A 24,542-nucleotide genomic window follows, 5' to 3' on the forward strand; every position below is an offset into this window, starting at 1 on the left:
CAGTTTGTGAATTCACAAGGAAACTTCCTCATAAAATACTCCAAAAACATGAAGAGCTCCATTCAAGCTCTGTCAACAAAAGATATCTATATATCTATCTGCTTTATACCTGTACAGTCAGATAAACCCATTTCATGTTACATGTCACATGGACATGCAGTACTGACCATTACAAAATTCACTAGAATCCCATGGTAACTTTAAATCCTTAGAATTCTTATTTAAGTCTTATAAGTATTGTTAGCAACAGTTTGTTTCTCCTATCCAGGAGTGATTTATGATTCAACATTGCCATTTGCTTGTATCATCAGTAACACATGCAATGGTCACAAATTGTATATACACAGAGTTCTTCTGCTTTGGAAACTAGCTGACTGATTGTATTTCATGGGTTTGTTCTCACTGTGTCAATGGAAATGTATAAAGTAAGTTTCAAGGGTCATTTCCTTAATTTCATTAGTCTTAGAAAAGAGGCAAAATGTTCTGCAAAGTCTCACGTAGAGTTAATATAGTAATGTCGTTAGAGGGCTCAATTTTCCTCTCACATCAATGCAAATTAGGAGTAACCCCAATGAAGTCTCACCAAGTGTGCAATCTGAATCAGGCCCAGAATATTGAAAATGAGCCAAATTCTGTGCTGATATACACCTGGTGCCAGCCCATTGACTTCACACTGACTGCGCTATTTCACAGAGCTTGAACCATTGCCTTCATATTAGACAACATGGTATGTATTGGAGTATTCCTAGAATACTCAAGGAGCTGGCTGAGGAGATATCTGAGCCATTAGCGATTATCTTGGAAAAATCATGGAAGACAGGAGAGACTCCAGAGGACTAGAAAAGGGTAAATATAGTGCCCATCTATAAAAAGGGGAATAAGGGCAACCTGGGGAATTACAGACGAGTCAGCTTAACTTCTGTTCCCCGAAAGATAATGGAGAAAATATTTAAGCAATCAATTTGCAAACACCTAGAAGATACTAAGGTGATAAATAACAGTCAGAGTGGATTTGTCAAGAGCAGGGTAACAAGCCTTGTGGATGGGAGGAGGGGGGAAGCAGTAGATGTGGTAGATCTTGACTTTAGTAAGGTTTTTGATACTGTCTCACATGATCGTCTCATAAACAAACTCGGGAAATACAAAGTGGGTGATAACTGGCTGAAAGACCATTCCCAGAGAGAAGTTATCAGTGGTTGACAGTCAAGCTGGAAGGACATAACAAGTGGGGTCCTGCGGGGCTCAGTTCTGGGTCCGGTTCTGTTCAATATCTTCATCAATGATTTAGATAATGGCATAGAGAGTACACTTATAAAGTTTGTGGATGATCCCAAGCTGGGAGGGGTTGCAAGTGCTTTGGAGGATACGATTAAAATTCAAAATGATCTGGACAAACTGGAGAAATGGTCTGAAGTAAATAGGATGAAATTCAATAAGGACAAATGCAAAGTACTCCACTTAGGAAGGAACAATCAGTTGCACACATACAAAATGGGAAATGACTGCCTAGGAAGGAGTACTGCGGAAAGGGATCTGGGGGTCATAGTGGATCATAAGCTACACATGAGTCAATAGTGCAACTCTGTTGCAAAAAAAAGCAAACCATCATTCTGGGATGTATTAGCAGGAGTGTTGTAAGCAAGACACAAGAAGTAATTCTTCCACTTTACTCTGTGCTCATAAAGCCTTAACTGGAGTACTATCCAGTTCTGGGTGCCGTATTTCAAGAAAGATGTAGACACATTGGAGAAAGTCCAGAGAAGAGCAACAAAATTATTAAAGGTCTAGAAAACATGACCTATGAACAACAATTGAAGAAAATTGGGTTTGTTTAATCTGGAGAAGAGAAGACTGAGGGGGACATAATAATTTTCAAGTACATAAAAGGCTGCTACAAGGAAAAGGGAGGAAAATTGTTCTTGTTATCCTTTGAGGATAGGACAAGAAGCAATGTGCTTAAATTGCAGCAAGGGAGGTTTAGGTTGGACATTAGGAAAAACTTCCTAACTGTCAAGGTAGTTAAGCACTGGAATAAATTGCCTAGGAAGGTTGTGGAATCTCCATCGTTGGAGATTTTTAAAGAGTAGGTTAGACAAACACCTGTCAGGGATGGTCTAGATAATACTTAGTTCTGCCATGAGTGCAGGGAGCTGGACTAGATGACCTCTCGAGGCCCCTTCCAGTCCTGTGATTCCATTCCCAACCAATATAATATCAGAGATTTATTTTGTTTTATTTAGGCTCTTCTACCACACCCATCAGGATAGAGCTATGTCACAAATGCTAAAAACACGAGTGACTTAATACACAACAACAACGACTCAATTAGCCATATTCAGGAAAACAGGACTGAAGCAGGCATTACGGGGTCTTAGACTGACTAACCATATGATCAAATCTGTGCCATCCTACCTGAATGGTGACAATAGGTGTGAGGTCTTCATATTCGATCTTTACAGCTTTAGCAGCTCTTCGGGAATGTTCATGTGTGTCTGCAACCACTCCACCAATGATATGGCCAATACAAGTGACCTATGCATAAAAAGAGATTCCAATACTCACCATAATAAATCACTGAAAGGCTCAAATTGATTTCTTTTTGTGCAACAGATTTTTTTGAGCAAATCAATTAAAACCAGCTTCAAGTATAGTGAGAAATATTCTGATTTTATCTACGCTGGTGTAAATCCAGCTTCATGATTTGTTGCCACCAACCTGGGGCTTAAGAGTCACCCAGACTGGTGGAAGTCAGTAAATACTCATATCCCGTTGCGTGAAAACATGGCACCTTCTATCACTGGTAACAGGACTGGGTGAGTTTGTTGCAGCTGTCTGCTGTTTAAAGAAGAACATTCAGGGGCAGAAATCCTGGCCCCATCAAAGTTAATGTCAAAACTACCACTGACATATTGCGGAGAACTTCCCCAGAAGTAATCAACCCCACAATCTCCTGGCCTTTTATATTCCATACAGACAACTTTTTTAAAAAGGATAAGAAACTACATACCGTGAAAAGCAACAGAGAGTCCTGTGGCACCTTTAAGACTAACAGATGTGTTGGAGCATAAGCTTTTATGGGTGAATACGAAGCTTATGCTCCAACACATCTGTTAGTCTTAAAGGTGCCAAAGGACTCTCTGTTGCTTTTTACAGATCCAGACTAACACGGCTACCCCTCTGATACTACATACCGTGTTATCAGCAAAAACAGGTTCATCTTTAGCAATCCCAGTGACATTACTCCCAGGAATATCCTTAGCAGAGACGAAACACACAAAACCGGGGACACTCTGGGCTTCAGTTGTATCTATAGAACTAAAGAAGTGAGGAACATAAACAGCAGAGAATTACTATTTTTCTTGTACATGGCACTATAAATTTGCATGGCATATTAAAGATTCTACAGGGCCTGATTTTCTGCCCTGACTCTCTTGCCCTCTGTCCAGTCATTCACAGGTGTGCAGGGCGGGTGTAGAGTGATGCCAGATCAGAATGGTAACACTTTGTACTCCTTTAGCACAGGTGTAAATGGCTACCCCAGGGGCAGGGCAGTGAAGAATCATGCCAATAGAATCCAGGAGTCGGGAAGGTCAAACACTCTGGAAGGATGACTGTCTGTTTGTTGTCAACATTAAGAAATTAGTAGTCCATAAAGGAATATATTTAGATCCTTCTACAATATGCTACTCTGAGAGATAAGCATCTCACTCACATGAATTGTTAACCAATAAGAGAATGCATAAACAAAATATCTTCGTTAGTTAGATAAATAGATATACACAGAGAGAGCTCCTTGTATTGGGTTGGTTGGGGCCATTTTTCGGCTCGCTTGTAAACCATTTACACTTGTGCCTGTAAGTGTGATTACAATTTAAAATCGTGTAAACAGACAGTCTGATAAAATGGTTGTTTCAGTGACCACTGACAATGACATTTAGCTAAAACTTTTTTCTGTAGAATTCTGTTTTCAGCTACAGCTAGTCAAAGGTGCTTCAGTCATCAATGAACATTTAGTACACCAACATTTTCCAGACAAATGCATGCTAAGGAGGATGGAAATATCTATTATTATGGTTAATACAGGAAATAACTATTAAATACTCATGTAGTGGTTTTAATATATTGATTTCAAAATGCTTTCTAAAAGGTATGTATGCACTATTATCTCTACTTACGGAGGGGAACTGAAGCACAGAGATGTGGAGTGACTTGCCTAAGTTTACACAAGGAACAGAATCCAGGTTTCTTGACTTCCAGTCTGACTCCCAACCACTGAATTAATCTACTTTTCCAGACAATACTGTAATATACAACTTTCAGATAAGACATAACACTGTTTTGGCCTTCTGATCATTGTGGTTCTTAAAAATCTCATGGATCTTTTTGCAAGACATGGTTTGTGGTTTGATGTGATGGCCTACTAGCCAGTTATATTCTGCCTACCTAAATTCCCCTCCCAGCTGCTATGTCACACTTCAGGTATGACTAATAGTGCCAGGACTGATATCTGTATATAGTTTGTGAAACCTGGGATTCCTCTGGGACAAAAGGTGCAACATAAACATAATAAATAGGTCTATTTATCAACACTGAGATGCAACCCCCTCGGAGGAGAAACAGGGGCGGTGGTCTGGACGATGCTTGGGTCCTAAGCGTTCATTTATGATTGATGTGCATTTGACTGGATATGAAAGAAAAGGAAAATCCAAAGACAAAAGATTTCATTAAATGTCTTCATTGGTCACCAATTGAGGTATTTAGCCAAACATTTGTCTTCAGGAGCTGTATACAGACGTACCATTAAATGTTTGTAAGTGATGGATGGAACAGTGACCAAAAAACCCATAGAACAGTTGATTTTTATATAAAGCTCTTCATAAAAACGTATTACAAGAGACATTAGAGCTCGCTCTGCAGCCTTTTGTGATGTCCACATGTAATTGGCTGGATTAACAATGGAACCATTTGACATAGAAAGGGCTGTGGTTTGTTTGCCCCGACTGAATAATGTATTGTCTTCGGCAAAATAGCTGCAGTATTATCACAGTCTGTTGGTTTAGGTTTCTAAAACGCCCACACAAATTGTGCCCTAAAGTAGTAGTTTGTGAAAAGCCAATAGCTCATCAGGATGCATAAAGAGAACATCTTACATTGTAAACTGGGGAGTCTGAACGATCACACATGAACTCTCACACAATCAGGAGCTGAAGGTCATGCCATATTTCACTGACCAGTTCATTTTCCTCTATTCAAATATGACCCACAAATGATCTCCAAGCCAGTAATATACAGGCACACACACACACACTTTTGCTAAATGATTATTGCTGGAGACACAGTGGGTGAAATCCTATCCCTGTTGAAGTAAATGGGAGTTCACCCAGTGAATCTATAGGCTGACATGCTTTCCTCCAGATCTGAGTAACTATTCTCCCGGCTCCTCTACAGCTTGGAATGACTTTACTGTTTGCAACACATACACAATACACACAAGGAGGGTAGGCAAGGCACCCATCAGAAAATACTGTACACTGTAGGGAAGGATCCAGATTTATTCAAGGAGTATAAATAAGATGGTCTTCTCCTTCTCTAAAGGCCACATCTATGCTATAAGTACAACTGTATTTTGTAATCAGTTCACAACATTCTTTGCCCAAGTTACAACATCAGCGGTTGAGTTATCACCACACAGGAACTTATTTCCCAACCAGTTGTTCAACCGAGTTTGTGCAGCCATGATTACCACACTGCTTGACATGTATTAGTGCATTCTGGCGAAAATCTGGGGAGCTATCCCATAGTGCCCGAGGAAGGGACAGAATGCCTAAAGGAAACTCACACAGCAGCAAGTGGGACAATGCACTCTGGGGTGTCCTGCCCCATAGAGAACTAGGAGAAAGAAGAACTAACCTACACAGAGAGTTAAGGGATCCAGTCAACACTGCAAAATAAATGTTCTGACATCATGTGCCAGGCTAGGACATAGGCAGCTGATCATGTGTCAATTTTGCCATAGATACAACCCATGCATTAGCCATGCTGTGTCTGGACAAAACATGTCTAGAGCCAACTGTCTTTCTAATTAGTAAGGATGTATATAATTTGTATAGTGTATAAAGAGCTTTATTCCTATCATTAGAAACTCATTCATCCATTCAGTTATCATTCCACCGAGGCTTGAGCCTGTCCAGATCAGATGTGCAGCGTTATGTATTTAAGGTAAAAGAATGAAGCACAGGACAGGGGCACAAAGGAACGCAACCCTGCATTACCAAATGAGTGCTGATGTGGAGTGGCCAGTTGCTCCTGCCTAAAAGGTCAGCATGTAGCTAAGCAGGTCCCAACTGTGCATGGAGAATGGTATTTAAATCCACGTACCCTCAGACACACGCATTCAGTGCCCATCCCTCTCCCCATTTTTACACTGCACTCTTGAGAATAAAAAAGTGCAAGCGCAAAGGGCATGGGACTTCCCTCTGCTTAGTGCAGAGGACTTTGCCTAGAACTAAACTCACATCCATGCTGGAGCACAGCACTAATTTCACACTCTCTGCTGGACACCATGCGTGCATGAGCAGGAACGTTTGTGTTTTTTTTTAAATATTTTCTTTAGGGCACAAACAGCTGCAACTTCCAATGCTCAACAGTTCATCTGCAGCTAACGATACTCAGTTAGCTAGAACTTCCTCAGAAAACATCCTCCAGCAGCCCAACAGGAATGCTGGATACACAATACAAACACCAGTGCACAAAAAGGGCACTTACATAATTTTGGCATGGGCTTTTGTGCTGGTGACCAGTGTTAAGTAGCGTTCGTTTTCATAGCAAGGTATGTCATCACAATAGACAGCCTCTCCACATGCCTGTTTGACTGCTGAAAGGTGCACCACGGGCCGTCCCACCATATCTTCCACAGACTGTCCTGCAGGCACTTCCTATAACAAAATACACACTAGGTATCCTTGCTCCTACCATAGGATACCCAGATGTTGAGGCTGGGGGGTTGGGGGAAGGCATCTCCTATGACAGGGATGTGGGACGTAGGAAGTAGTTGGAGTGGGGAGGGGGAAAGTAAATATGGGTAAGTGAGTATGAGAGTGGAAGAGGACGATGTTGTGGCAGAGAAAGAGGTGGGGCAGGGAATTCAGCTTAAAAACAACTCTAAGCTAAGGAGAAGAGAAGGGTCTGAAGTGTTCTTTGACATGACCCAACAGCTTGAAGGGAGGGCTAGCATGGGAGAGTGCAAATTTAAAAGCATCTTCCCCACTCTCTGCTGAGCAGAACTGGCCATGAGTGGAGGGTTAATGTTAGCAGGCAGGGGGTGTTTGTGGATACGAAGACAGAGGTAGAAGGGAGGCAGCCCAAGAGCTTTGGGAAGCAGAAGCACAGTTTTGAATTGAATTTGGAACTGGATGGGTAGCCAGTGAATTTGACAAGGATGGGGGGAACGATGGAGCTGAATGGAAAGAGCTCTCTAGCTGAAACCCACTGGGAGTCATACACTTAGACAATCAGGTTTCTGGGAAACTAAGGGAGTAAACATCATAGTACTCCAGTAAGGAAGTGCTTAAAGCCTCAATAAAGATCTCAACTGTGACAGAATCCAGGCAAGGACAAATGCTGGCCATGCTCAGGAGGTGAAATAGAATACAGTGAGTCTGGAATCACGGAGGAGGCAAGCCTGAACCGTGCGCATATCGCTACTTACTTGGAAGAGTTGGACGTTGGCAACAGGATCTTTATGAAACATCTCAGTGGCACTCACGTATTTGGAGGGGACCAACTCACCAAGGTTATTCTGCATAAGACATGTTAAAAAATGACCATCCCTTTTATCTGTTTTCTGTTTCACTTTTCTCATGTCTCCCAGGTAGACTCTGGCCTCTTCCTCTTTTTCACCTAACTTTCACCCCAGACTGTGCAATTTTACATCTAACGTGGTTCAGTCTGCCGATGTAACCCATCAGTTCAGTAGTGTGATGTGTCCCCTTTACAGGATGGTCCACATTAAGGAGTTAGACACCATCTACTTTAGTTTAGGCAGTAGAGGCTCACGCTCAGGGCCGGTGCTACCATTTAGGCAAACTAAGCGGTTGCCTAGGGCACCAAGATTTGGGGGCGCTCAAAAGCGGTGCCCCCAATTTTTTTTTACAGCGTTCCTACGCCCCCTCCCTGAGCGCGCAGTCACCGCTCCACTTCTCCCGCCTCCCAGGCTTGCAGCGCCAATCAGCTGTTTGGCGCCACAAGCCTGGGAGGAGAATTAGAGGGGGGCGGCGGGCTCGGGGAGGAAGCGGAGCAGAGGTGAACTGGGGTGGGGAGCTGCCGCACGGCTCCACGGAGGGGGAGTTGCCGGGGGGGGCGCCTCAGGGCAGGGGGGGAGCTACCGTGGGGCGGACGCCTCAGGGCGGGGGGGGGGGGGGCGGGCGGGGGGGGGGGGGGGGGGCGCAAGGTGTAAGTTTTGCCTAAGGCGCGAAACTTCCTTGCACCGGCCCTGCTCATGCTCTTAGCATAGAAGGTCCAGGGTTCAATCCCCAGTAGGCTCATCCATCTTTGTGCAATGCAAGAGGCAATGTTGTCACAGGCCTCTATGGACAGCAACCGCCCTGACAACAGTGTGTGGAGAGAGCAGAAACCTAGGAGCCCGCTTGCCTGCTAGAGAGCACAGCCCACTGTAGGAGGAGTGAGGGTGGGCGGGCCAGGGTTGAGCTAGTGGATCTGCTATGCAGATGTTCTGATCTCTACCCTACACAGAAGCAGCAGCAGCGCAGCCACAGCAGCTATGACAACACAGAGCGGCTTGGCAGAATGGATTCCTTCGGCCCCTCTCCCCAGCACAGGGGCTGTGCATTGAAAACAGCACTTTTCACTGTGTGCTGAGACTCCGCCCACTCTGTCTGGGTTCAGTTCCTTTGTGGAGTCTTTTATTTAACCCTCTCTATTCCAAGCCCAGCAAGGGGAGAGCAGCACTCACATTCCCATTGGGTGGCTTGTTTAATTTCTGAAGCACTATCAGATAAAATTTAAAGAAGAAACTGAGCGTGAGCGTGCGTCGGAACTCCACCATCCCACCGGGAGCTGAAGGAGACAGGTTCATCTCATTTGCCAACAGGCGGCAGGCTTCCTGCAGCAGATTTTCATTCCACTCTCTGCACAGGAACAAATAAATAAATAATAATAATATGGAGCACTTCCCTAGCACGCTACGTTGTCAAAACATTTGTCAGATGTTCACTAACTAATCCTTCCAACACCTGAGCATGACCTCCTCAAATGACAAATCTCTGTCTCATTTCTCATGCCTTACCCCTAGCACAACTCCCACTGGTTTCATTAAAATTAAGAGATGATGCAACTATGCAGTGCTCTGCAACTGCATAATTGAGACCATTTCTCCATAGTACCTCCTCTGCTTCTGCTCTCTAAAACACTCCCCTGGTAGCCACCGTAGCAATGGTATAATCAACAACACTAATGTTCCAACAGAATGTTTTTCCATCAGAAGATGCTGATTCGATGAAATTGAAAAGTTCCTCCCGGGGAATGTAACCATTTCATCAATGTTTAGGAATTATCAAAATGTTTCATTTCAACTTTGTTTTGATTATATAGGATATAAAAGTCGAAATGATAAATTGAAAAGGGAATTGTTGGAATATTTTGCTTCTCTAAAAATTCTGAAATTTCTGCTTTTCGTCATGATTCAGGACTAAATAAAATTAGAAAATCTCGGAATTTCTCACGGGACAAGAATTCTATTTTTTGAGCAGCTCAATCAGAATATTCCAACAAACAGTGGCAGATCTAAAACATGGCTATGGCTTAATGAAATAACATCAGTGACAGACTCCACAGTTCTTTGAGGGTGCTTTAATCCTTGCAGGGAGTACTGGAAATCACATGAGATCATGAAGAGGTCTGGGTAAGGTCAGACAAGCCCCCAGATCTATGCAGGGTTTTATCCAAACTTCTCACTCTTCTGTCCCTTGGTTTTCATTACCTCTTACACATACCGTAAGTGAGGATTCAGAAAATTTGGTCTGCTACTATAAAAATAACCCTTTAAAATGAACACTGTTGAACTAAGAGGCCCTTCTGTGCTAAAAAGATCAGATTATGATTCTCCTACCTGCTGATAAGATCCTGGCAAGTTTTTTCTGCCAGTACGGTTGTGGGAGCCATTCCTCCATAGGTCAACTTAATCTCCTGGACTCGGTTGCTACCTTCTTGAAACAGGACTCTCATTCCACAGGTCACTATAGCAATGTCATCCTCCCGACGGGAAGCCTGCTTAAAGGCTGAGAAATACTCATCCTAGAGGAAGGGAAAGAATTTGTTTTCAACCTGGGTCACAAGCAAGGGCAGCAGAATGTGGACAGCCTAGTAATCTATCCCTGTGACCAGGATACCCAAGAGAATCCCAGATGGAGAGCTGACTTTGCATTCTGAATGAGGAATCATGCTTCAGACAAGACCATTTTTCACATGATTCAAAGCTGGGTGTTAGGCCAGCTAAGAAAAGTCCAGTCCATCAGGTGCTGTTATAAAGTCACTCACTCTTCCTGGGAAGGTTTGAAAACTGTTAGAGAATATTCTTTTGATACCTGTCCTCTCTCTTCTCTGGCTTTGGAAAAGAATTAATGACTATGGATTTTCACACTACAGCTATATGAGTAACTGATTTTTTGGTTCACTGGCCAAACCAAAACATTATTTTTAAAAAAATTGTTTTAATTTTTTGGCAAACCAATAAGTTGAAAAAATGTTGTGTGTTCAAAGAAAATGTTTCATGCCAAACTAAACATTTAATTTTGTTTTTGAGGATTTTTACCTTTTAAAAACATGAAATAAAAGTAAAGTAGATTTCTAAATGAAAAGTAATTTCTATTCAAAACAATCAAACCATTTCAACAGCAAATGTCAAAATGAAAGGCTTTGAGTTTTTTTGTGAAATTTTTAAATTATTTTTTGAGCAAAACAATTTGGCAAATTCAACATGAATTCATTAAATGTTTGGGTCACCACTTCTACATTTTTCTGGAGAAAAAAAGCTTCAGAGGAAAAATGTCACCCAGCTCTATTTCCCTCTCTCAACAATTCCATCTTTTTCTCATGTTAATTAAATACAGGCCTGATTTAAAAAAAAATAGATCCAAATAACCTCAGATCTAGGGAGTCCTTGAAATTTTAACTCAAATACAGAACTAAATTTTGCACCTGGCTCCCAGCTCTAAAATGGGTCAGACTAAGAGCATGGATCCAAACACCTCTTAACTTGTTTGTTCAGTTTGTTCTCCGGCGGGGCTTTATCCAGTCTCCAGCAATGGGACTTCCACCATTCCTTTTACTTTTTAAAAAAATCTCAGGCAGTTCTCTTCAGCAGATCCTAGTATCTGGCATGGACTCCCTGTATCGCTCCAACTTATTGGCTCTTTGCCTCATTCCAAAATATTCCTCTACTTTTCTCTCTTGCTTCCATCTCTTAATTTCTGCCTTATAACTAACTGCTCAAAGTTTTTCACCATACAAGCCAAATTTTGAGCGAATCTCCATTAAATTAATTAATTAATTAACAAGAACTGCAGGTGGATCAAAGTGTGCACTCAAAAGCCAACATGAACGTGTGTAAAACAGGCAATTGCTGAATTGCTGAGCTAAACGCAGATATAGGGCAGGTCTTCAATACAGGGGGGGGTCGATTTAAGATACGCAAATTCAGCTACGCGAATAGCGTAGGTGAATTCGACGTATCGCAGCCGACTTACCCCGCTGTAAGGATGGTGGCAAAATCGACCTCCGCGGCTTCCCGTCGACGGCGCTTACTCCCACCTCCACTGGTGGAGTAAGAGCGTCGATTCGGGGATCGATTGTCGCGTCCCAACGAGACGCGATAATTCGATCCCCGAGAGGTCGATTTCTACCCGCAGATTCAGGCGGGTAGTGTAGACCTAGCCTAAGTGAAATCAGCTAAACAGCTGGGGCCAGAATCTAAGGCTATGTCTACACTACCACTTATGTTGGCAAACGTTATATTGCTCAGGGGTGTGAATATTACACACATACACACACACACACACACGAATGACATACATTACGTCGGCATATGGGCTAGTGTGCACAGCACTATGTAGCGGGAGAGCTTCTACCGCTGCTTGTTGCGGGTGGATTAATTATGCCGACGGGAGAGCTATCTCCATGCGTCATTGAGCGGCTCCAGGGGAGATCTTATAGAGGCGCAGCTGCATCAGTACAGCTGCGCCACTGTAAGCTCTCTAGTGTAGACATACCTTAGTTAGTGTAAATCAATATAGCTTCTGAGGCACAAGGGAACCCAATCCTGCTTGACTGGGACTGCTGATGTGTGGCTACAACTTACCCCTGTCTAAAAGGTCAGCATGCAGCTAAACTTGTCCAAACTGCACACAGAGGATGGCATTTGACGGAATAACGGAGTTGGTGGGCAAGGGGCTTGCGACTTTGTTCTGCCCAGTGCAGAGGACTTTGCCAAGCACTTGACTCACATCCATGCTGGAGCACAACAACCTTTTCTTTTTCAGAATATTTTCTTTAGGGCATAAATAGCTGCAACATACAAAGCACACCAGTTCACCTGCAACTAATGATGCTCAATGTGTACAAATAATGCCAGCTTCAACTAGCTGATAGGGAGGGCCTTAGTTCATATTGGACCTAGTCTTTCCCTGCCATGCAGGATATGAGAAACTCCCACTGAAATTACTGGTATCCTGCGGTAAGCAAAGAATCAGTCCCTTTATATCGCTCTTTTCAGTAGTTTGCTGTAAAAAGTGTTCAGTGATGGCATGTATGCAAGACACTGAGCAGCAGAAAGTTCTGGTCAGTTAATTATCCCCCGGCAGCAGCAGCCTCTATTGTTTGTAATGAGTGCACTCTCTCAAGTGCCTGGTTTTGTGCATTGCGAACTCATTACTGGAAGTGCACAGCTGAAGCTTTCATTTCACATCCTCCATGCATCTTTCCACACATGGCCCTAATTAGTGGGCAGCCAGCGGATAATATGAGAGCAGCATGTATTGGTGCCCTCCTTGCCAGCGCATATCATTCTGCCACTTTGCTTGTTACACTTGTTAACTATCAAAGAAGAGGAAATGCAGCCTCTGCCCTCACTTTGCATTTCAATGAGCTTTCCAGTAATGAAATGACAGTGAGAGGTTGACACTCAGCAAATCTCCTGCAGACTCCATATCTAAGGTTATGTCTTCACTGCCCAAAAGGTGTGGTTTTTACAGTGAGATAACTAACACAAGCTAAACCAGGCACCTGCAGATTGCCCCACCATGTACCTACGCAAGGTCAACACTATGCTCCCCCAGCACACTGCTGACCTTGGCTAGCTATACTACGGTAAAACTACCATGCCTTGTCTCCACTAGGATTTTACAGTGGTTTAGTAGCTAACTTGCATTAGTCATCTGTCAGTAAAAACACATCTTTTTGACTCCGAGCTGTGAAGACAAAGGGAGAAGGGGTTTTCCCAGTAGCAGCAGGAGTTACAGATGCAAATCAAATTACCCGTTTCTTTCCCCTCCCCGACATGTGTCAGATGACAGCATCCTCAGCTTATATCACATTAACAATGCCAACTCAATGGACAAAGTGTAATAGCAAATGTTCACATTTTCAGGAATATCACTGCCATGTGAGCTTCTTCCCCCATCCCACTCTCAGTCAATCATCACAAAAGAGGGAGGCCAGTGGAGATGTCCAATAATAACATTACAATCAGAGGACACTAATGTGAGAGATGAAGGAGGGGGTGGTTGTCACCCTTTGAATTTTCTCCTGCTGGGTAAACCCATTTACATCATGAAGCTGAGGATACAGAGCAAAAATCAAGATGAAAAGATCCCAAAGTGCAGGTATACAAACTTGAGGGATCAACATCCACCAATGAATTCACAGCATTCACCAATACAAACTAGAGGGATCAGCATTCACCCATCTCCATGGGATAAAACAACAGTGTAACAAAACTACAGCAACACTGAACAACAGTGAAGATTGCTGAATACAGGGCTTGAAATCTCTATTTTGTTATACCAGCTTTACACAGGTGTGACACCAGTGAAATCAACAGAATTACACCAGTATAAAACTGGTGTAACACAATGGAAAATCAGATCCTTTATACTAGCACTGTGTTAAACCAGCCTTTCTTTAGCTTGGTTTACCAATTGCCAAAAATTGTGATCTCAGAACACCTTGACTGCCACTTAGAAGAGGGAAAATCCTCCTACCATATAGATTTGCGCATCCACTGAAGAACTTTAGTCTTGCTGAGCTGATCTCCATAAGCCAAAGATCAGTCAACAGCTCATGATATGCCAAGAGTTCAAAAGTAGCTTTGGTTTTTCAAGGTCAGCTGGTGACCATCTAGCATGACCTACAGGTCATGTCAATTAAGAACATAAGAACATAAGAATGGCCATACTGGGTCAGACCAAAGGTCCATCTAGCCCAGTATCCCGTCTTCCGACAGTGGCCAATGCCAGGTGCACCAGAGGGAATGAACAGAACAGGTAATCATCAAGTGATCTATCTCCTGTCACTCATTCCCAGCTTCTGGCAAACAGAGGCTAGGGACACCATCCCAGCCCATCCTGGCTAATAGCCATTGATGGACCTATCCTCCGTGAACTTATCTAGTTCTTTTTTGAACCCTGTTATAGTCTTGGCCTTCACAACATCCTCTGGCAAAGAGTTCCACAGACTGACTGTGTGTTGTGTGAAGAAATACTTCCTTTGTTTGTTTTAAACCTGATGTCTATTCATTTCATTTGGTGACCCCTAATTCTTGTGTTATGAGAAGGAGTAAATAACACTTCCTTATTTACTTTCTCCACACCAGTCATGATGGTCTTAATGGATATGAAAAAATTTAGGTTCTGAGGAGGACAATAGTATGATTCATTACTGATAATGCTATATAGAGCCTTTTACCTCTGTGTGACTTGTTAAAATTCAGACCAGGCCAGTAATGAACAGATCTGATCATTGTTCAGTCTACAGTGAGTTTCATGGCCTCAGTCCAGGTCCCAGCAGAATAAAGTCCACATTGCAAAAACCACCACCCTGACCAGCCCCTCTGTTTACAGTCGCAGCAAATAGGTCAAAGACTGTATGGACACAGAGATTGCACTACCTTCTTATCCCTAGAGACTAACTTTTCAGCGCATAGTCAAGAAACATAGATCCATAGATTCCACGGCCAGAAAGGACCACAGTGATCATCTAGTCTGACCTCCTGTATAGCATAGGCCATAGAACTTCCCCAAAACAATTCCTATAGCTTTTAGAAAAGCATCCAATCTTGATTTAAAAATTGTCAGTGATGGAGAACCCACCACAATCCTTGGTAAATTGTTCCAATGGTTAATTACATTAGAACTGCATGGGGAAGTTTGCAGTGCCACCAGCTTCACTGTGATCAATAGGGAACTTGAATCTGCAGGAATGTTAAACTAGCACCTTCTGACAGATCTAAACTCACCTGGGGAGGGGGTGGGGGCGGGAAGCCCCAAAACACTCAGGTGAAATGTTCTGCTGATCTGATTACTTCCTGTACTAGTTAAAGGCCTGTATTTGGTAGACTCCTCTCTCTGTTTTCACTTATGTATAGCTGTGCATTTCTCCATAATGCCTGCTTCCCCATGTCAGCCCTACTCTTGTTATAGAGGAATGGCTCACAACTTCACTGGTCAACCGATCAATGCTCTGGTACTTTACCTCTTGAGTTGTCATCCTGCTCCTTATGGAGATGGAACTGAACCACAACACCCCATCACAGTGCAAGCAGAATTGTTTTTGACAATTAACTAGCAGTGAAGAGTCCAAAAAACAGCTGCACTGGGGAACTAGCTGAGGATAAGAAGTCCAGTTTTGGACTTTCTTGGGGAAATATCTTGTTAGACTAGCCAAAACACTGGGTAGAAAAGCCTTTCAGCTTCTCCCACTCACGTCTTTACCCACCTCCTAGAAAATCACCCAGAAGGAAGTAGAGATGTTCATAACACTTATCATTTATTTTTAAAAATTGTATTGTCAGATAGCTTCAGAGAAAAATATTCTCAACTGTTACAGTTAAAAATATTCCATTAATTTCCATTGGCTTGTTTTTATCTTCTGTGGAACCACCCACATTTCTTGATAGCCTAAAGGTTAACTACATGGAGAAGGTCTATATGTGTCTGGTGGACAGACACTAGAAGAGACTTAAATAATGTCTGGAGTCCCTCTTCTGGTGGCATATTACCATAGCCAAAATGGACACAGAACACTTGTGATCCAGAGGGGGGCAGCCATTCTAAAAATGACCTTCTTTCTAGCTGACCCTGTAGGGGGCTAATTAAGCACATCTCTGCTGGAAGTCCGTCTTCAAGGAAAGGTTAGTTTAGATTAGAAGCATTAGGCATTTTGGGTCCCCTATAGAGTAACACCAGATCAGCTTTACACAGCCATTAGACTATTGTTAATTCCAGCATCTCACCTTCCTAGAGTAAGGCATCTCAATGGAGAGCAGTATCTCCTTAGGCTTTAGTACTGTCTTTCTGTAACCAGTAAAGAACTTTTCATCCATCCTTATAGTCCTTTTGCCCTCTGTAGAACAAAGAGAGGAAAGAGAAACAAATGATTGGGCAAGCGTATCAGGCAATAGTCTCCCATTTCATCCAGGTAAAGAATTATTGTCAGGCATGTAGAGAGGACCTTGCAGTTACATAAACTAAATTTGATCTGATCTCCGTTATTTTTCCTCTTAATTTCTAACTCTTTTTAGCCAAATCCTGAACTACTTCCTCAAGTTCAGCTCAGTCCTCACACAGGCACAGCTCCCACTGACTTCCATGGGAGTTTTGCCTGCATAACAACTGAGTTAAACAGGAAATAAAGATTTGGGGATGTGTCCCTTTGATCATAATTCATTCCAAACACCCAAGTGAACCAGTTTCCAACATCCCAATTAGGGATGTGTGAATAAATGATTTTTCAGTTTGCTGGCAATTCCAAAACATTGAAAAAAAACATAATCTTCCAAAACACAATTTTTTTCAAAATCTTCAGCAAGACAAAAAGTAAATAATACTAATTAATTGTTTTGTTTCAATTTCAAGCATTTTTTTACTTTTAAATTTTCAAAAAAATTAAAATGGAAGAAAATTTTGACTTTTTTGGATTTTTTTTTTTAAGAAGGGAGATTTTGGCTAAAACAATTTGACAAAACTGATACAAATTCCTAATGTTGTTTGCAATGTTGTTGTAGCCTTGTTGGTCCCAGGATATCAGACCTGAAGAAGAGCTCTGTGTACCTTGAATGCTTGTCTCTTTCACCAACAGAAGTTGGTTCAATAAAAGATATTACCTTACCCACCTTGTCTCACAAGTTCTCAACACATTACAATTGTTACTGAATCTTTATTCTTTTCCCCAAAACAGTTTTGGTTGAAAAATTTCACCCAGCACTTATCCCAATGTGCCTTTTTCACCATTCACAAGAGAGCATTACAAACAGCACTTTTTCTTAATTCCCCAAAGGATCCTATTTAAGCCAACCCCTTCAATGTCTTCTAAATAGCAAATACCATATATGATCTTTAACATAGTTAGTATGATAGTATGTGTCAACAGTGTAGCACTGTTGCAAAAAAATCAAACATCATTCTGGGATGTATTAGCAAGAGTGTTGTAAGCAAGACCCGAGAAGTAATTCTTACGCTCTACTCCGCACTGATTAGACCTCAACTGGAGTATTGTGTTCATTTCTGGGCACCACATTTCAGGAAAGATGTGGACAAATTGGAGAAAGTCCAGAGAAGAGCAACAAAAATGATTAAATGTCTAGAAAACATGACGTATGAGGGAAGATTGAAAAAATTGGGTTTGTTTGGTCTGGAGAAGACTGAGAGGAGACATGATAGTTTTCAAGTACATAAAAGGCTGTTACAAGGAGAAGAGAGAAAAATTGTTCTTGTTAACCTCTGAGGATAGGACAAGAAGCAATGGTCTTAAATCGCAGCAAGGGCAGATTAGGTTGGACATTAAGGAAAACTTAATGTCAGAGTGGTTAAGCACTGGAATAAATTGCCCAGGGAGGTTGTGGAATCTCCATCATTGGGGATTTTTAAGAGCAGGTTAGACAAACACCTGTCAGGCATGGTCTAAATAATACTTAGTCCTGCCATGAGTGCAGGGGACTGGACTAGATGACCTCTTGAGGTCCCTTCCAGTCCTATGGTTCTATGAAAAGTCAGGCAACAACCCTGATCTCAAAGACCCACAGGGATCATAGAGTCATAGAATCGCAGGACTGAAAGGGACCTCGAGAGGTCATCTAGTCCAGTCCCCTGTCCAGTACATGGAACTATGGTGACAGAAACACGGACTTCACTCCCACAGTCACCATAATCCCTTTACTTCTTCCTCAGGAATGGACCTTTTCAGTTAATTTTCTGTGTGTGGCGGGGGAGGAGGAAGGGGTGTTAGTGGGATTCCTTTGAACATCTGCCATTACAAAGGCAAAAGGGATTCTTTATTGAGACTGTTGAACATAGATAGGCCTTGTGGTTCTCCCTGGCTCTTTAGCGCCCAGAAAGACTAAAACAGAGTCCTTAATGTTACATGCAGGGTTTTTTCCCCTATGTTCTGGCCTGAACTAAGCAGTCATGGGAAAGGACTACTGATTACCCTACATCCCACACTGTCATTTAGAACTTTGAATAAACTTACCATTTGACACCAAAGTCAATTTGCTACCACATGCCATAAAGACAGGGTTGAGATCGGAAATTGGACTAGCAGTCATTATATTTCCCCCAAGAGCCTGAAATAAAGTAAACCGAACACATGAATTAGAAGACAGCTGGGAAGGGTTGGCTAGTGCTACTTCACTAACTATCACTGATTCACATGTAACCCTAGAGTTTGTCTAGATTCAGGTTTGTTTTGCTACCGTGACAATTTTAGGGCCTTAATTCAATTCCAATGATGAACACACAAAACCCACAGAGCCAGTATCAATCCTAAGGCATTTGACTGAAATGGTTTTCAAGGATGTTCCTTACCTGTACATAAAAAATGCCTCATGCTCTAATCATTCATGATAATGGTTCCAAAATTCAAATATTGGAGCCATGATGAAGGGCCTGATCCTGCAAGGTGCAGAGCACCTCCTGAGAAATGCTCAATGGCTCAGTTCCCATTTGCTGTGCTGGGAATTGAGGGCACTTATAACCTTGCAGCATAAGGCCTCATGTCAGGTTTTTCAGCCTGCTTTAAAAGTGATTTTCTTATTCAACAGGTCTCTGAGCCTCAAAAAGCATAGCCCTAGATAACTTGCAAAGCACAGAGGAGATATCTAGTAGGATCATTAGATGCTCACATTCTTGGTTAGCCCTAAAAGCAGGGCTTGAACTGGGCTTTGCAGAGGACAGGGAAGATGCACCCTCTAAGCATCAAGGCAGTATCAGCTTTCACACTCATCACTGAGCAGGATGACCATGTTAGGGTCGCACTGAGGTATGACAGGCCTTGCCAATCCACCTCTGCCCATCTCTCATAATCCTTACAGAGTCAAAACACCGTGGGCATCGGTAGACTCAGACAAGGAAAAAGCCACGTCAGGTCTGTTTTTCAGGACCCAAAGAGCACCTGGACCCAGGTACGGCCAGTGTCATTCAGGCAGCCCTGTCGTAACACCACTCCAGATAAGCCCCTATCGAGGGCTGCCTTCTGAAGCTGTAGCAGAGACTGTAGAAGACAGAGTCTCTTTTGCTTACAGAAGAATTATGGGGTCAATGCTCTGAGGCTTCCTGGTCAGGCTTTTGTTTTAATGACCCTTTGAAGTTTTGGGTTCACCCTAAATGCTTCTTTGTTAAATGTCTCCTCATTTCCAGGCTGCCCTAGAGTTTTCCCATTTGTCTGGTAATAGTAATGAATGCAGCAGATTCCTTCTGCTTTTCCTTGGTGAGCTGCGCATGTCATATAGCAGTGGCTCTCAACCTTTCCAGTCTACTCTACCCCTTTCAGGAGTCTGATCTGTCTTGCGTACCCTCAAGTTTCACCTCACTTAAAAATATTTGCTTACAAAATCAGACAAAAAATACAAAAGTGTCACAGCGCACTATTACTGAAACATTGCTTACTTTCTGATTTTACCATATAATTATAAAATAAATCAATTGGAATGTAAATATTGTACGTATGTTTCAGTGTATAGTATAAAGAGCAGTATAAATAAATCATTGGGTGTATAAAATTTTAGTTTGTACTGACTTCACTAGAGCTTTTTATGTAGCCTGTTGTAAAACTAGGCAAATGTCTGCATGAGTTGATGTACCCCCTGGAAGACTTCTGAGTACCCCCAGGGGTATGTGTACCCCTTGTTGAGAACCACTGTCATATAGCAACCAAAGACAACACAAGGCAAAATAGTCTACAGCCTACACAGGCCTGCAGTAGAATTTTATTGGAAAAGAATCCACAAGAAAGGGACATAATGTCTTTCAAATAGGGGCACAATGTCTTTCAGATGTCCCAGCATAATAAGAGGAGCACTAGGCATGTGATACTGGCAGGGTCAATTATTCAATCTGAGTTTTCTTCATTTAAGTTTCCTGCCCCTCCCTCCAGCATTAGCTCACTAGCTTTCCTGAGTCACTTACTGCAACGTTTTTGATCTGTGGGCCTGCAAACCACCGCAGCTGTTCTAGTACAGCCTGGAACAATTCCGTTTTGTAGGCAGGAAGCTCAGCCACAGCTTTTTTCAGCACCACTTCTACAAAGCTCAGGGTGCAGGCAGCACCAAAGGTAATACCTACAAGGGAGAAGAACAGAATTTTTACCAACAGCCAAGGTGTACGTTTCCCAGGAAGACAGTTACACCGGGGCACTTGCAGAGGAAGGTGCATGAGGCACTGCATTTTTCCCATAAAAATATTTTTTTTCATTCATTCACTAATACCATTTTCCGGTTGAAAATTTTCAACCACTTCTCCTAACCGAACATGCACTGAACCACACAGTCCACCAACAACAGGCACACGCACAAACTGCACCCACCAATTAGGAACCACCCACAACTATACCAACCATCACTCTTATGACAGCACCTATTGGGAGACTAAACGCGTCTGGGAATTGCTCATGAGCTACAGAACCTTTCACTCGTAGGTTGTCGGTGTGACATACAGGTTGTTCCTATCTAACGGGAGCCCCTATCTGAGATAAGTCTGGTGGATTTAAATTCCAACTCTCACATAATAAACTGAACACTAAGCTTTATATGAGTTGCTAGGCTCAACAAAGAGGTGAAGAACTGCATTGGACCATGGATACTGAATTACTTCTAGGGTATGTCTACACTGCAACGTAAACCCATGCCTGAGCCTGGACTCAAGCCTAATCCCCTTGCGACTACACTGCAAACGTACTAACTCAGGGCTCGGAGCCACGGTCTCAGGACCCTGCAGTGCTGGAGGATCCATGCTCAAGTTATATCGGGACCCAGGGTCCAAGCCCTATTGCCCTGCTTGACTTGGGTCCTGGGAGTCAGCCAGAAGTATCCCACAATTCCATGGGACAACTTCCTTACTCTCCTTTATCCCAAAAATCTGCCATCCACTCTATTGCAAGTGGCAGCCGCTCAGGTCAGCATTATCCTATTCTGTTCTTATCACCAATCTGCAAGCGCACTATCAAAGAGCCTCCTGGGTTTGCAAAGGAGCACAAACTGATCATGCCTTTTGCAAAGCGAGCTGCTTCCTGCTAATGTGCAGGGTGGGTAGTAAAGTTTTCCCACAGTGCGCCAAGGTCGTAGGGCTAGAGCAGCCATATTTGGGGTGGGAGGAAGGAGAAGGAGTGCTAGGGACTCTGGGATATGGTTATTTTGACTTGGGTCTGCACCCTGCAGGGCGGATGCCAGAGCCCTAGATTTGAGCTTGGGTTAGAAAAGTCTTAAGATAGGGTTAATATACAACATAGATGCTCAAGTCCAAGGTTCCCTAACATGGGTCATCTGACTCAAGTCACATTAACCTTGTGCTTAAATTGCAGTGTAGACATATCCCTAGAGGTTGAGTCATACTGGCAGGGCAAAGTGAATGGGAAGCTTCTGCCAGCCAGATAAGCTCAGGACTTCATTCATATGGGCTATCAAACCACTGCCTTATAAGCACAATTTTTTAAAATGAAAGATTATGGTCACTTGCAAATTATTTGCTAATATGCAAAATAACCCATTAATTTGCATAAACCACCTCACATGGAACTGCTATGAAATTTCTAATATTTTTCCCAGTAATGACTATTCCTGGCCCTTACTACTATATGTTTCCAGATCTTTACAACATCTGGGCACTGTGAAATCTTTGTATTGAAATTTAACTCAGAACTGCCTTCCCCCTCATCTACTCCCAATAAAGGGGAAACAATTCAACTAGTTAATCTCAGAATAATGATGAGCGGCTAATGCGTGCGTCCCTTACTCATGCAACTTGTCCTATTGATTTCAGTGGCACTCCTAGCATGAATAAGCTGAACAGATCTGGCCTAGGAAAAGGTGATGGGAATAAAAGAAGGGGGCCCTTCATCCTAATCAATGCAGTTCTAGTTTCTCTGGTTTTGGGGCAGTGTACCCAGCCCCTCCCTTGTACCTTTCCCAAAGACCACACTGACTGCATAGCATTATGAATACTCATGACCTACCCTCCTCTGTGTGCTGAACAAAGGTCATTTCAGGGATCCAAGCTGGTGCTATTATCACTGGATACAGCATGTTCTTTAACCTCATCTCAATACCTCAAAGAAAAACAAGACTCCCTGAGTTAGATGCTTCTCAGGGAAAAGGCAGCATTATTGTGTAACAAAGATCAGTGAACTTCAGTAACCACATCCTATGCAGGTTATGTAATGGCTTAAAGAGTTCCCGAAGAAGGGCCACATTTATCACTGGCCAATGGTGGCATTTGTGTAATGACATTTCAGGGCTAGAACCCATGAGATGTCTCTCCAATCTGCAATATCCACCAACCTCTTCCCCTGTGAAGGAGCTCCCAGATTGCATGTGGACATAACTGACTCATTGCTATCATCATGTTAGGCTGAACAGCACTTGACCGGGAAAATAGGATTAGATAGCAGGAGGAGAATTGTTCATGAAATCAGACTGGCTTTGCAAATCTCTCTCTCCCTCTCCACCCCCTGCCAAAAAAAAAAAAAAAAAAAAAAAAGTTTGAGAGCACTGCAAACCCTCACTCCAAAGAAGTTTGCCCAGTCCCTGGACAATTTCAGACAAACGGCTGAAAGTTTCAGGACTGGATTCACCAAGTACATTTTCAGTGTCTCTCTTCCCTTCCTGCAAAAACCAGAGCAGTCTGTTGTGTATCTGTGTGCCTCTTCTTGTCAATAACCCATTAATAACTGGCACCAAGTTAGAACGAAAGGCCCACCGATCTGAATTAGCACTTATTTAGCTTGCTCCAACAAACAGGACACAAGGATGTTCGTGAGACTGATCCATGTGGGAAGAAGTAAAATCCTCCCCGACATGCCCTCCAGAAACCACTCCCATGGGGGTTTAACTTGGGCTGCTTTAAGGAAGTCCAGACTGGTTTTGCATTGTGCTTGGGAAAACCTTTCTGTGGATAACTTTAGCAACTGCTCAAACTGAGCCTCAGCTCTTCCTCTTACCAACTTCTGTGTTCCCTACAACGAGCTTAGCATCGGGGTACTGGGCCTTGAGTGCCAGCAGCTCCTCGAGTGTCGTGGGCCGTATCCACATCACACGCTCGCCTTTGAAGCACAGCTGTTCCTGGGGTTTGTCTTTCTGCGTCTGAGAAAATAAAATGGGACAGACTCAGATCGTGAAATGTTTCCATCAAGAATCCCTGCCCCGGCTTTGTTTTTGCCAATTCTCCTTATTGCATGACTGCTGCTTATTAGGAAGCGGAAACTAGATAGGAGTCAGCCCAAATTGCTGCCCTCCAGTAACACGGGAACTTCTTACAAATGAAACAGAGGGAGCTGGTGTTGGCATAAACAAACTCAGTGTGACCCTCACAAAGTGAGCACCAGCACACTGGCTAATGTTGAGTTGGGTCAAGGGGAGCTGCCAGCAGCCGTAGAACTAACAACTGAGTTTTAAGGGTGATTTGTTAAATGTATAGGAGGCGGAGAACACACCCACCTGGTGGACCCAACTCTGGGCTATGATGGTGCAATCAGTGTGCAGGGCATCTGGTGGTAGAAAGTCTGCCCAGCCTGGGATTGCAGGGACACAAGCCTCCATAATTTTTCCTTCATAGGGAGTTGGGGGATGATCGGAGAGGAAGCCAGAGCAGCTCTGAAAGTGAGTAGTGCTGACGGGAAATGGCCTGGCCCGGACAGCTGGGGGATGCACTGATTCAGCTTATCCTGTGTACCCCATGGAAAGCCTCTTCTGGCAGGGCTCTTATGTGAAAGACTGGAATGCTAATGCCTGCTCTGGGTCAGCAAGTGTGTCTTATTTTATTGGTGCC

The 24,542-nt window shown here is 43.0% G+C and overlaps 1 protein-coding gene across 1 annotated transcript in view; it reads right to left on the bottom strand.

Annotated features, from left to right (window-relative positions):
* XDH (xanthine dehydrogenase) overlaps positions 1-24,542 on the bottom strand; it is a 75,161-nt gene that overhangs the window by 28,327 nt on the left and 22,292 nt on the right. The window contains exons 10-20 of the mRNA XM_024196766.1: positions 23,716-23,857; positions 22,732-22,824; positions 20,691-20,842; positions 18,757-18,850; positions 16,523-16,632; positions 10,127-10,311; positions 8,972-9,146; positions 7,709-7,798; positions 6,766-6,935; positions 3,192-3,315; positions 2,413-2,532 (exon numbers count right to left, since the gene is read on the bottom strand). Coding sequence (XP_024052534.1) covers positions 2,413-2,532; positions 3,192-3,315; positions 6,766-6,935; positions 7,709-7,798; positions 8,972-9,146; positions 10,127-10,311; positions 16,523-16,632; positions 18,757-18,850; positions 20,691-20,842; positions 22,732-22,824; positions 23,716-23,857 — 1,455 coding nt within the window. The remainder of the gene's footprint in view (positions 1-2,412; positions 2,533-3,191; positions 3,316-6,765; positions 6,936-7,708; positions 7,799-8,971; positions 9,147-10,126; positions 10,312-16,522; positions 16,633-18,756; positions 18,851-20,690; positions 20,843-22,731; positions 22,825-23,715; positions 23,858-24,542) is intronic.

Source organism: Terrapene carolina, unplaced genomic scaffold, assembly GCF_002925995.2.
Source record: "Terrapene carolina triunguis isolate 2854851 unplaced genomic scaffold, T_m_triunguis-2.0 Scaffold406, whole genome shotgun sequence".
NCBI classification, from domain to species: domain Eukaryota; kingdom Metazoa; phylum Chordata; order Testudines; family Emydidae; genus Terrapene; species Terrapene triunguis.